General features: G+C 52.0%; 1 protein-coding gene across 1 annotated transcript; it reads right to left on the reverse strand.

The window, feature by feature from the left end:
• Positions 1-111: 111 nt before the first annotated feature.
• LOC121438906 (cystin-1-like) lies at positions 112-11776 on the reverse strand. Its single transcript, XM_041639406.1, has 3 exons — positions 11409-11776; positions 2731-2783; positions 112-629 (listed from the first exon to the last, which is right to left on the reverse strand). The coding sequence occupies exons 1-3, from the start codon at positions 11685-11687 to the stop codon at positions 524-526; spliced, it is 438 nt and encodes a 145-aa protein (XP_041495340.1). The 5' UTR covers positions 11688-11776; the 3' UTR covers positions 112-523.
• Positions 11777-12430: the final 654 nt, after the last annotated feature.

Consider the following 12430-nt stretch of genomic DNA (forward strand, 5'->3'; position numbering starts at 1 on the left):
AGCAGGGTGGTACCCTCTAACGGGAGCCCAGCTCACAGGCCACGGGTGGAGCAGGGTGGTACCCTCTAACGGGAGCCCAGCTCACAGGCCTGGGTGGAGCAAGGTGGTACCCTCTAACGGGAGCCCAGCTCACAGGCCACGGGTGGAGCAGGGTGGTACCCTCTATCGGGAGCCCAGCTCACAGGCCACGGGTGGAGCAGGGTGGTACCCTCTATCGGGAGCCCAGCTCACAGGCCACGGGTGGAGCAGGGTGGTACCCTCTAACGGGAGCCCAGCTCACAGGCCTGGGTGGAGCAAGGTGGTACCCTCTGACGGGAGCCCAGCTCACAGGCCACGGGTGGAGCAGGGTGGTACCCTCTAACGGGAGCCCAGCTCACAGGCCTGGGTGGAGCAAGGTGGTACCCTTTGACGGGAGCCCAGCTCACAGGTCACAGGTGGAGCAAAAGGTGGTACCCTCCTAACAGGAGCCCAGCTCACAGGCCTGCGAAGCCTGGCCAGTGGTAACCAAGACTGCTCAGCCAGCTCAGCGGCAGTACTCCCGCTCGATGCTCGCCATCAGCTCCTCCTCGGAGTAATCGTAGGAGATGGCCGACTGCCCCTCGGGTCTCTTGTGGCTGCTGCTTGGGGCTCTGTGGGTGAGAAACACAGACAAGGGTGGGTATCACCTTCAAACTCGCATTTCCTCGGGCAGCCACAGTGGTGTTTCAGTGGTTCATCCTAACATCCAAACCAAAACCTTTGATCTGGAGACACCCAAATCTCTTCCTACCCAACACACAGACATGGTCATCGTCGCTCATATCTGCCTTCGTCCTCCCATTTTATCCACCAAGACCTGCAATGAGGATGAGGCAGGCCAAGGTAGATGCCAAGCTCCATCCGATGCTCCTGGCTGACCTTCCGAGAACAGAGTCCAGGGCTCTGTATACGTCTCCCAAAACATGGATGAGAGGCCTGGGTACCGCAGCTTGATATCCTGAGATCAGCCTGCCGCCAAAGCCCTGTCTTTCCTACTGTGTCTGTGGGGCAAAGGGGAATATCCAAGGGCTTTGGAGGAGGACAGATCTCAGCTGGCTTTGATGCACAGTAACTGTATGGCCCTGGACCATTTGTCCCTTCCCCCAGGCTCCGTCAGTGAGAGGAAGGGCTGCCACCTCCAGACTGCCTGAGGTTGGCTGAAGTGCTGCGTGTGTCTAGAACAGAGATGAGCGCTTAGGAGGGACTGAACAGTAGCAAGTGTGTGGAGAGTTGCAGCCTTGCAAGCCTGCAACAGTGTGCATGAGAGCTGTTTGCTGTTTGCAACCTCCAAGCTTAGAATAGCGGTAGCGGCTGCCCTCCCAGCCCAGTCCTGGGGAGTCTCTACTGACTGCTGGTAGGGGGAAGGAATGCAAATAATGGTTCAGCATAGCCTTAGAACAAGCCAGGGAGCTGGGCAGGAAGCTGGCTGTCCTTCCAGAATGCCAGAGCATTCTGGAATCCCCTGACAGGAACAAGCCCCTCTAGGGTTACCCCTGCCAGCCCCTGGCACGAATAGATGTGAAAGCTGAAACCTTTAAGGGCAGATGGTACCCAAGGTCACTGGAGACTGGCCGTAGCCTCCCCCACGCTCTGTCTGCTCCCACCAGGCATGCTGATATCCCTGCAGGTGGGACCCCAGAGAGGAAGAGGCAGGAGGGACATGGACCAATGGTCCCTGTGCTCCAGAGTACTAGAAGCACAGACATTCCTTTGTGTGTGTTTGTTCATGTGTACTTACTTGTGTGGGTGTGTCAATATATGTATAGGCACTGTGCTATGGTGCACAATAGAGTTTGAAGAACACTTACAGGTGCTGGGTTCTCTTCGCCTATCATGCAGATTCGGGAGATTTAACTCAGGTAGTCGAGCGCCTTTGTCTGCTGGGTCATCTGACCGCCTTGCCCATTTTATCTCGGTACTGGGCAGTCGTTCTGTGCACATGCCAGGCAAACGCTCTCCCCCTGGCCTGTATTCCCAGCCCCTCAGGAGGATTAAAGGCTCTGGGCCACTACTTGTAGGCTTTGGGGTGAATTGTTTGTTTGTTTGGGACACGGACTCACTGTGTAGCTCTGGCTAGCCTGGAACTCGTCCCTCTGCCTCTCCAATACTGAGAGACTGAGCCACTGAGCCGGGGCAGTGGTGGCGCACGCCTTTAATCCCAGCACTCGGGAGGCAGAGGCAAGTGGATCTCTCTGTGAGTTCGAGGCCAGCCTGGTCTACAAGAGCTAGTTCCAGGACAGGCTCCAAAGCTACAGGGAAACCCTGTCTCGAGCCACCAGCCTGGCAGCACCAAGCATGAAATTTACAGGAGTTTCACGTGCATTTTCCTCCTAATGACTTTTTTGGAGCTGCTGGTGGTTACTGTCACTATCTAGGCTCTGAATTCCTTACAGCAAAGAGCACTCTTTACAGATAAAACCACTAGGAGAGCAGGTGGGACACGCAAGTACATCTGAATGGATCCGAAGGGTTCAGAATAGAATGGCCACAGAGAAGCCAGGTCATGACCCCATACAGGAGGAAACTCACGCTGCTGTGAGTGACTGGGCTACGACCTCCCTAGGCTCCCCTTGACAGCCCAGCTCTACCTGAGCCTCACTGACCTGCAGGACGGTGGGGACAGTGGGGACAGTGGGGACGGGAGAGCTTTGAGGCGACTGGAACTGGTGCACTGTGGGCTTGCGGAGGATCATAGCCCCTCCCCATACTTACTCAGGGGTACAGCTCTCTTCAGGGTCGTCCTTCGTCTTCTTTTCTGGGGACACCTTGAGTGGGAGGAGAGGAAGCAGCATGAAAACGTGCCCACAGTATAGTTGATTAACGCGCTAGCTTTGTGGGTAAAACAGCAACTGCCAGGCTTAACTCAGGTCTGTAAATATCAGAACGGGGAAGGTTCTCTGTGACTCTGGAGCCCCAGTTACCCATTTTACAGTCATGAAAACTGAGGCTGTGGGAGGGACTTATAAATGAGTAAGCAGAGGAACCAGCAGGGCTGAGGTCAGATCTCCTGCCTCCCAGCTACTTGCTCTTGCGAGGTCATTCCTTCCCTCACCTCCAGACACCAGTGCCCAATGCTGTGTAGCATGAGACCACCTTCTTCTCCCTCTAGAGATCATGTCCAGTCTCAAGAGCTTTAGCCCTCCCAACTTTAAGTATGCATTAAGTATTCATGTTTAACCTGGACACACACTTAAAATTCCAGCATTTGGGAAGCTGAGGCAGGAGGATTGCTGTAAGTTTAAAGACAGCCTAGGCTTCAGAGTGAGAACTTGTCTCAAAATATACATGTGTATGTTTATTTAAACAATGAAAACAATTGCTATTTTTAAAAAGAACTGTGAACAATAGTTATGTTGCATATAAGTGGCCTAGCCTAAAGCGTCTGTTATAGCAGTTTGAAGGGATAATTTTACACAGATTAGGGGGGAAACTGTAAAAACTTCTAGGATAAGAGCTCAGGTGAAGACTGGTCACCAAAGTCAAGAACGGACGGATGAGATAGACGGCGGTAGGCTGCTCGGTGGCCACTTGCAGACCACAGTCAGATGCTCCAAAGATCTGCAAGAGCCATTTTGAATTTGTAATTCTAATTCTAGAATCCATCAGAATAAAATAATTTTTTTGTTAAGATATATTTATTTATTACATATAGTGTTCTGCTTGCATGTATACTTGCAGGCCAGAAGAGGGCACCAAATCTCATTACAGATAGTTGTGAGCCACCACGTAGTTGCTGGGAATTGAACTTAGGACCTCTGGAACAGCAGCCAGTGCTCTTAACCTCTGAGCCATCTCTCCAGCTCTAAAACAAATTTTTTTTCAGACATTCAATTTAACAGCTATCCTAGGGAAAAGTGTGTGTGCGCACATGCGTGTGTGCATGTGTGCTTGTGTGTGCATATGTGCATGTGTGTACATGTGTGCATATGTGTGTGAGTGTGCAGGTAGAGGTGTGTGTGCATGCAAATGTGATATGTGTGCACATCCATGTGCAAGGCAGGCTGAAGTAGAATGTATTCCTCTATAATACTACTTTTCTATTTTGTTTTTGATTTTTTGTTTGTTTGTTTGTTTTTTTAAGCCCAGAGCTCAAAGATTGGCTAAACTGGCTGGCCGGTGAGCTCCAGGGACCCCTTTCTCAATCCCCAGAGCACTGTGGTTATAGGTGCACACTGCCATACCTGGTTTATTGTGAGTGTTGGGTATCTGAATCGTGTCCACATGTTTGCACAGCAGACACTTAACCCACTGACCCATCTTGCCAGCCCCCACAGAAAGATATTTGAAGGGTTTGTTTTGGTTTGGTTTGGTTTTAAGCTAGATAGGAGTTGGTAGAGAGATAGCTTATTCGTTGTGATGGCTATTCTTGGTTGTCAACCCGACTACATCTGGAATGAACTACAATCCAGAAATGGAGGGCACACCTGGGAGAGATTTTTTTTGCTTGGTTTGAAATGAGTAAATCTAATGTGGGATGCCCTTCTGGATGCTGTGAATATGTTTTATTAGCATTGGTTACCATGCTGAGTGGTGGTGGCGCACGCCTTTAATCCCAGCACTTGGAAGGCAGAGGCAAGCGGATCTCTGTGAGTTCAAGGGCAGCTTGGTCTACAAGAGCTAGTTCCAGGACAGGCTCCAAAACTACAGAGAAACCCTGTCTCGAAAAACCAAATAAATAAATAAATAAAATTTTAAAAATTGGATACCATAAAGAAACTGATTTGGCCAATAGCCAGGCTGAATAAAGTCAAATAGGAAATCAAAGCAAAAAGATACGGGAAAATAGAAGGTGGAATCTGGGAGATGCCAGCAGCTGCCAGAGAAGGCGAGGTGTGAGGTAACAAGCCACAAGCCTTGTGGTAAAATGTAGAATAATAGAAATGGGTTGTTTTAAGTTGTAAGAGCTAATTAATAAGCCTGAGCTTATTATTAGACTAAGTAGTCTGTAATTAATATTAAGCCTCAGAGTGGTTTTTCAGGAACTGACGGGCAGGAGAGAAACCTCCAGTTACGTTAATCTACTTCTAGTCTGGATCTTTGAGGTGGGAAGACACACCTTTAATCTGGGCCACACCTTCTGCTGGAAGCCTATATAAGGGCTTGGAAGAAAAAGGAAGCTTTTGCTCTTTGCTTGCTTGCTCTAGCCTAGCTAGCGAGTTCACTCCTGCAATGGCCTTACCACCTACTTTTTCAGGATGTCAGTGGTCTGAAGACCAGCTGAGACATCCAGTCTCGTGGACTGATCAACTTCTAGATTCTTGGACTTTCCGTTCACAGTCCGCCATTGTTGGGTTAGTTGGACCATAGCCTGTGAGTGGCTCTGACAAATCCCTTTTCTTTATATAGAGAAAAGGAGATCCATTCTATAAGTCTGCACTTTAGACAGCCTTAATACAGTGCTGAATAAGAATAAGAGTGCGTGCCGCTCCTCCGGCGTGCCTGGGTCTGATTACAGCATCTCCGGGTTGGCTCAGAACGGTCTGTAACTCCAGCCTCAGAGGGTCCAGTACTGCCTTCTGGACTCCACAGGCCCCTGCATGTAGAAACACACCCAGACACTTACAACTAAATAAATACTCTTTTTAAAGTCCAGCTGGGATGGATGAGTGTTGCACACTGGTAATCCCAGCTCTCAGGAAGCTACGGCAGGGGGATCAGGAGTTCAAAGCCATTTTCAACTACAAAGGGAGTTTAGGGCCAGCCTGAGCTACATAAGACCCTGTCTCAAATACCAAAGAAAACAAAATACCCAGAAAATAAACCACTTTACCTGAGGTAAAATACACTTTACCAGCCTGGTGGTGATGGGTTTGTTTGGTTGGGAGGGGGCTGTTGGTTTTACCTAGGACACATACACATGATAGACAGAAAAGCATTAAGGGACCTCCAGTACCTAATCCACCAACCAGCAGGCAGTTTTCAAGATTTTGCCAGTCAGTGTCCTCTCTTCACCACCAGAGGGCACTGGTCTTCCAGCACGGTGGTTAGCGGCCTCATAGGATGTGTTCCCTTGTGGCTTCCCTGAAAGCCCCAGGCCTCCACGACTACCGCCAGATCTCAATAGCAAGCGAGGCCATGAGAACCCATTCTGACCCTAACAGGACTGGGACCAGTGTGGAGGGACCAAGGCCGTCTGTGCCTCCCCCTCCCTAGGAAGGGCACTTCTGGAATCTTACTGTGGCTACGATCTGCCAGGACCCTGCCCCTAAGATCTGGACGAAGGATTTGCCTATTTTCTTTCCATTTTAAAATTCTTTCTATTCAGAATCTACTCTTTTGAGACAGAGTCTACCGCTATGTAGCCCTGACTGGCCTGGAACTCCCCAGGTAGACCAGGCTGGCCTCCAACTTACGGACATCTGTCTGCCTCTACCTCCCAAGTGTTGTGCTTACAGGGAAGCAGCATCACAGCCTGGCTCTGAAAGAAAATGGAAGTGGTTTCCACTTCTGGGGTTTCCTGGTGGAATGTCCCATCCTTTTATCCAGGGCTGGGCTCCTGGGGTGCTCCCCTGGCCATCTGATGACTGTGGAGACTTCTTCTGGCTAAGGTTTCTCCACTCCTTGACGGCACTCTGCTCCTTGGTGCTGTCTTTCCCATGGGGCATTCCTTCCTCAGCCTTCTTGTTGCAGCGTGGACTCCCTCCTTGTTGCAGCATGGACTTTCTCCTCGTTGCAGCGTGGACTCCCTCCTTGCTGCAGTGTGGACTCCCCTCCTCGTTGCAGTGTGGGCTCTTCCTTGCTGCAGCGTGGACTCCTCTTTGCTGCAGCGTGGACTCTCTCCGTGGCCTTCCCAGCACTGTGTGAGTCAACCCTATGCTTCACTCTTCGCACTATTTACAGGCGTGATCTTTGCTCTAGCCTTGACTGCAGACACACTGGTTCTTCTAGGAGCTGTTTTGCTTTGACTGTGAATCCAGCATCTCTGTGTCCTTCTGGAGAGTCCACTCCGCAGCTGTGAGCTCCTTTCTATTGCTTATTCACTTCACACTCCACAGCAGTGCAAGTCATGATCACCCTAAAGGCTTGGTTGGTGGCAACAGACAAGACTCCCCCAGTCCTCCTGGGCTACAGTAAATCAGAAACTGTGTAAACACAGGGAGCAAGGTGTCACTCAGCTCCAAAACAAGGTATCGCTGTTCTACACAGGCTTGTGAAAAATGATACTATCTATCTCTTGGTGACAGCAATGCTCTTTACGACTTCCTAGACCACCTGACTGGGGGCAGGGCAGCAGGAAGTGGGGGAGAGCACTGGGTTACTACTCTAGTACTGAAAGCACTGAACAGATGGTTTCGGTACGGAACCAAATTCTTCTCTGTAAGCACCTTCAGATGCTGCCAGTGTTGCGTACTCTGGGGCTGAGGCGGTGCAGTAACTCCATGACCTAGCAGAGCCCTATCTGTGACCCTCCCCCACGGGGGCAAACATTTGAAGAGGTGGGAGGACACTGCCGTTCCCTGCCCCCCCCCACCGTGGATAAATCCATATCAGATGGCTCATTTTGCCCAGGAAGAGACCACTGATTAACGGGGTGATACTGTGCTCTTCCAAATACTAAACGACTGTAAAACCACCTATTCAGATTTCACAGGTTTGCTCAGCCTTCCCATTCCGCAGAGGTTGACGTTTCAGATCCCCAACTAACACGATATTTGAGAGCTACTGACTCTGGGAAAGGACTTCTGCCTCGGGCACTTCATGTGGCCATGAAATTAAAAATTAATTCAAAAACGGTAACAAGAGAGAGGGGGTTGGGTCCGTGACTTACAGGGCAGGAATTTGGTAGGCTATCTCATGTCCCTTAAAATATGTAAGGATACAAGCAGGGGAAAAATCTGTCTAGGAGATGGTTTAAGTGGGACAATTCAAAACAGACACAAAGACACATAAATAAAATAAGATAGTAAGATTATCCTTACTTTTAATCTTTTTCTTATAACCCTCAATTTGACAAAACTAAAACAAATAAATCCAGCCTCAAAAAATTGCCTAAACAGATAAACACGGTGGTACATGCCTGTAATCCCAGCACTTCTTTGATCTCGTACTCCATAAATAAGTACAATTATTGTGTCATTAAAAAATAAAAATATTAAAAATATGGGTGAGCATGGAGAGAATAAGTGCAAGACTGAGACTTGAGTACTCATTAAAATATTAGCTAAAACTGTATCGTTTGTTTTAATTTTTATTTTTTAATTATTTGTACCTGTGTCTGTGTGGATTTGAACAGAAGTACAGTACCCTCAGAGACCAAAAGGGGGCACCAGAACCCCTGGAGGGAGCCTGATGTAGGTGGTGGGACTCAGGTCCTCTGCAATAGCAAGAAAAACTCAGAACGACTGAGTCATCCCTCCAGCCCTCTAGAACTATTTTTTTTATAAAGATATTTTTTTATAAAAAAAAATAAAGTCCAGAATAACATGATATTCAGGATGATAATTCAGGGATAATGCATAATCAGTCTTGAAAGTGCTCCAGTCAACAGTGATTGCAATTTTTTTGTTTTCATTGCTTTCTGGTGGAGTGAAGGATCAGACTGAAGGGCTTATGCATGCTAGGCCAACTCTTTACTGCTGCGCTCCAACCTCAGCGCACTGGCTGCAGCGTTTAAATGAAGGCCCTTATAAGGTCTGTCATTTTGCTTGGGGGGGACACTGTCTCAACGTTATGAAGGAAGGCCACCTTCTATGGATGGTTCTTGAACTTGCTATTCTTTTCTGTCTCCACGGGGAGTCACCAATCCAGAATCCTGTAAGGTGTGCAGCTCCTGAGGGAATCAGTTACAGATACGGGCAGATGCAGGCAGATGTGAGCAAGCCGCACAGCACAGGAGCCTGGGTTCCAAGCTCTAGCGTGTGCTGCGCTTTTTAGAAGCAGGGGCCTCACTTCCCGACTTTGTCTCTCTTGGAGCTCTGGGATTCAGTCATTAGTTTGAGAAACATTCATGGTCCAGGGGACACAGCTGAGGCCTGCCCCCTCCCCTCCCAAAGGGTGACCACTGCTCTGATGTCGCAGGTCTTTTTGTGTAGCCCTAGTTGTCTTAGAACTTGCTCTGTAGTCCCAGCTGGCCTCAAGCTCACAGAGATCCACCTGCCTCTGCTTCCCAAGGCTGGGAGTAAAGGTGTACGCCGCCAGCTCTGGCACAAACTTTATTTCTTGAACCTACCTCCTCATACCTCTTTCTCGGCTACTGCTTGGGTCCAGGACCCGGTCAGTTGGACAGCCAGAGTCACCCTGGTGGATCGTGGTGCCCCACGCGTTCTTCTGTCTGATTCACCCTTCTGCTCTTGAGTCACAAAAACTGTACTCCCTTCAGACTTCAAATGCTTCTCAGTAGAGTCTACACCCCCTGATGTGGCTAAAGACCTCTGCAGCTACACCAGCGCTAACATGCCACCGCCACAGCTACACCAGCATTAACATGCCACCGGCACAGCTGCACCCACGCTAACATGCCACCGCCACAGCTACACCAGCATTAGCATGCCACCGCCACAGCTACACCAGCATTAACATGCCACCGGCACAGCTGCACCCACGCTAACATGCCACCGCCACAGCTACACCAGCATTAACATGCCACCGGCACAGCTACACCAGCGCTAACATGCCACCGGCACAGCTGCACCCGCGCTAACATGCCACCGCCACAGCTGCGCCCGCGCTAACATGCCACCGCCACAGCTGTGCCCGCGCTAACATGCCACCGCCACAGCTACACCAGCATTAACATGCCACCGTCACAGCTGCACCAGCGCTAACATGCCACCGCCATAGCTACACCAGCATTAACATGCCACCGTCACAGCTGCACCAGTGCTAACATGCCACCGTCACAGCTGCACCCACGCTAACATGCCACCGCCACAGCTACACCAGCGCTAACATGCCACCACCACAGCTGCACCAGAGCTAACATGCCACCACCACAGCTACACCCGCGCTAATATGCCACCGCCACAGCTGCACCAGCGCTAACATGCCACCGCCACAGCTGCACCAGCGCTAACATGCCACCGCCATCAGTGTACCTAGGGTCCCTCCCCGCCTTGTGCTCTGCTCTTGTCCTGTGACCACCTCAGACTCAAGCCTTTCCACCCTTAGAGCATGCCTGTCCCTCCTTCCTGTGGACTCCTCAGACTGACTTCTCTCCACTGCATCGTGTACTTGATCTTTGGATCTTTCTGTCTCCCTGGATCCCAGGCCAGCGCTCTGGGCACCTGTCTTTGCCCCTGATACCTAAAGCAAGCCCCGCTTACTGTAACAGAGTCCAGGAGATCCTGTCTCTAGGATGCTCTTCCAGCGAACACTCAGCAAGAGAGAGGGAAAGTTCATTCATTTCCACACCTTTGAAGTTCCCTAAGCACTTGAAAATAACACCGAAAGTTTGTTTCCTTGCTATGTCCAAATCTCCCCAACTGTTTGCTCTTTGTTGGTCTTACATAACTGCAGGCTGATGTAGTCTTAGAGGAATTCCGTTATATAATTCAGTTCTCACTACGGCTGACTTGTCCTGTCGGAAACCACCACAGGGCAGTGGGGGAGGAGGGATGTGGGACAGAGCCCTGTTGCGGGTGCAGGGATTGAGCTGTCTTCCCACCATTCCAGTGGCCTTTCCCTGATGCTTGCCCGGTATCCGGGTCCAAGAAGACATTCCCTCTGTCTCGGCGGCCCGCAGTGAAGCCTCCGGGTACGACTGCCTCTAGCCTCCTCTTCCAGCCAGGAGCCGCTAAGACGGTTCTGAATTTTAGCTCTGCAGCACCAAAGGCGTGCCAAACCAGAGCGCTGGTTTTCCATTGTTTTTCTAGAACAGCGGGGGTGTTATTACAAGTGTTCAGCAAGAGAAGATGAGGAAGCCGCATCTTAAAAATAGCTTGCAATGCGGGAATTGCAAGCCAAAGATCCGGACGCGTCCGACGCGGCAGGGCGTTTTCGAACCACTGTTTGGCAGGTGATCCACCCACTTACTGCCTCCTCAGTGTGTCTCCTAATGGCCAAGGCGGAGGCCCTTGCTGGTCAGTTCCCACCTGAGCTGCAAGGATGCTGCAGACTGCATGCAGCCCTGCTGGGAAAGGAAGGCAAGCCCTGGACCAGAAGGAAGTTCTAGGTGTTTCTGCCAACTGCTGTTTGTACTTGGTCCTTTAAGGCTGCCTCTGAGAGTCACCCCAAAATAGAGATAGTGGCGGGCACCCACCAAGAAGGCAGAGTGAGAATATGCAGGGGTGGGAGTAAGGAAGGGTCACAGCGCCCTAGGACAAAACGGGGGGGGGGGGGTGACACTGGGTTGGTTTGCTGGAGACAGGGGCGCAGAGTGGGGAGAGGCCTGGGTGGGAGGACACTGGGGCTACAGAAAGGATGCGTCTGGAGAGACAGGCGCCCACACTCACCGCGGGTGAAAGCCGGGCGGGGCCTCGTGGGGTCGGCTCCTGGGTCCCCCAGGTCTCGGACTCGGCCAGCAACTGGTCCAACAGGCGCAAGGTCTCCTCCCGGCCGCCGGGGGGCGTCGTGGGGCGGGGATCGGGGCCGGTCTCCTCCTGCCTCACGGCCTTCAGGGCCTGGTCAGCTGTACCGCCCTCCGAGGTTGCCTCTCCCGGGTCCGCCTGGCGCCTGTCAGGGCTGCGCCGCCGCCTCGGGATCCGGCTGCTCCGGCTGCTACCGCTGCCCATGGCTCGCACCCAGCCTGGAGCGCGCAGCCGGAGAGCCGGGCCGGACTGGGGCGGGAGTGAGGCGGGCGGGACAGGGCGGGGGAGCAGGGAGGGGGATTCCTGGAGGACTGGGGAGGGATGTGCGATGGAGGAATGGGGGGGAGCCACAGGGTAAGGGGGGCCCTGAGGGATAGATGAGCGGGAGGAGTCGAGGGGGTCTCGGGGATGGGAGCGTTGGAGGGCAAGGGTGATCTTGGAGGCTGGAGGAGGTAGAGGCTGATGGGGGGGATGCTCAGGAGGAGAATGGGAGGATGGGGAAAGACCGGGTAGCTTCGGGGATAAGGGGCGCGGGAGATGAAGAGCGGGGGTGGGGCGTGGGGAGTGCCTGGGACAGGGAGAAAATGAGGAAGGCAATCCAGGGGAGGGGTGGTAAGAGGAATGAGGAGAGGGTAGGGGTGACAGCCCGGGAGACCTCCAGGAGATGGGAGGGCCGGGGTAGGGTAGAACTGGAAGGAGGTGGAACAGGGTGAGGGTGGTATGCGAGCCTTAAAGGGCGCGGGGTGGGTAGACTAGTGGAAGGGAAAGCTGGGTGTGGGGATCCTCTTGGAGAAGTTTGGGAGAGTCTCACGGGGCGTGGGTGGAAGTAATTCTGGGGGCAAGGAGAGCAAGAGACTGGCTGAAAGGAGCTGGGCGGCAGAGCCAAATGCCAGGGGAAGGGGGGCATCAGGGGTGAGGATCGGAGAGTAGTGTTAGGGGAGAGAGGG

This window comes from Microtus oregoni, unplaced genomic scaffold, assembly GCF_018167655.1.
Source record: "Microtus oregoni isolate MIOR12 unplaced genomic scaffold, Mior012 000058F_ref0000040, whole genome shotgun sequence".
Lineage (NCBI taxonomy): Eukaryota > Metazoa > Chordata > Mammalia > Rodentia > Cricetidae > Microtus > Microtus oregoni.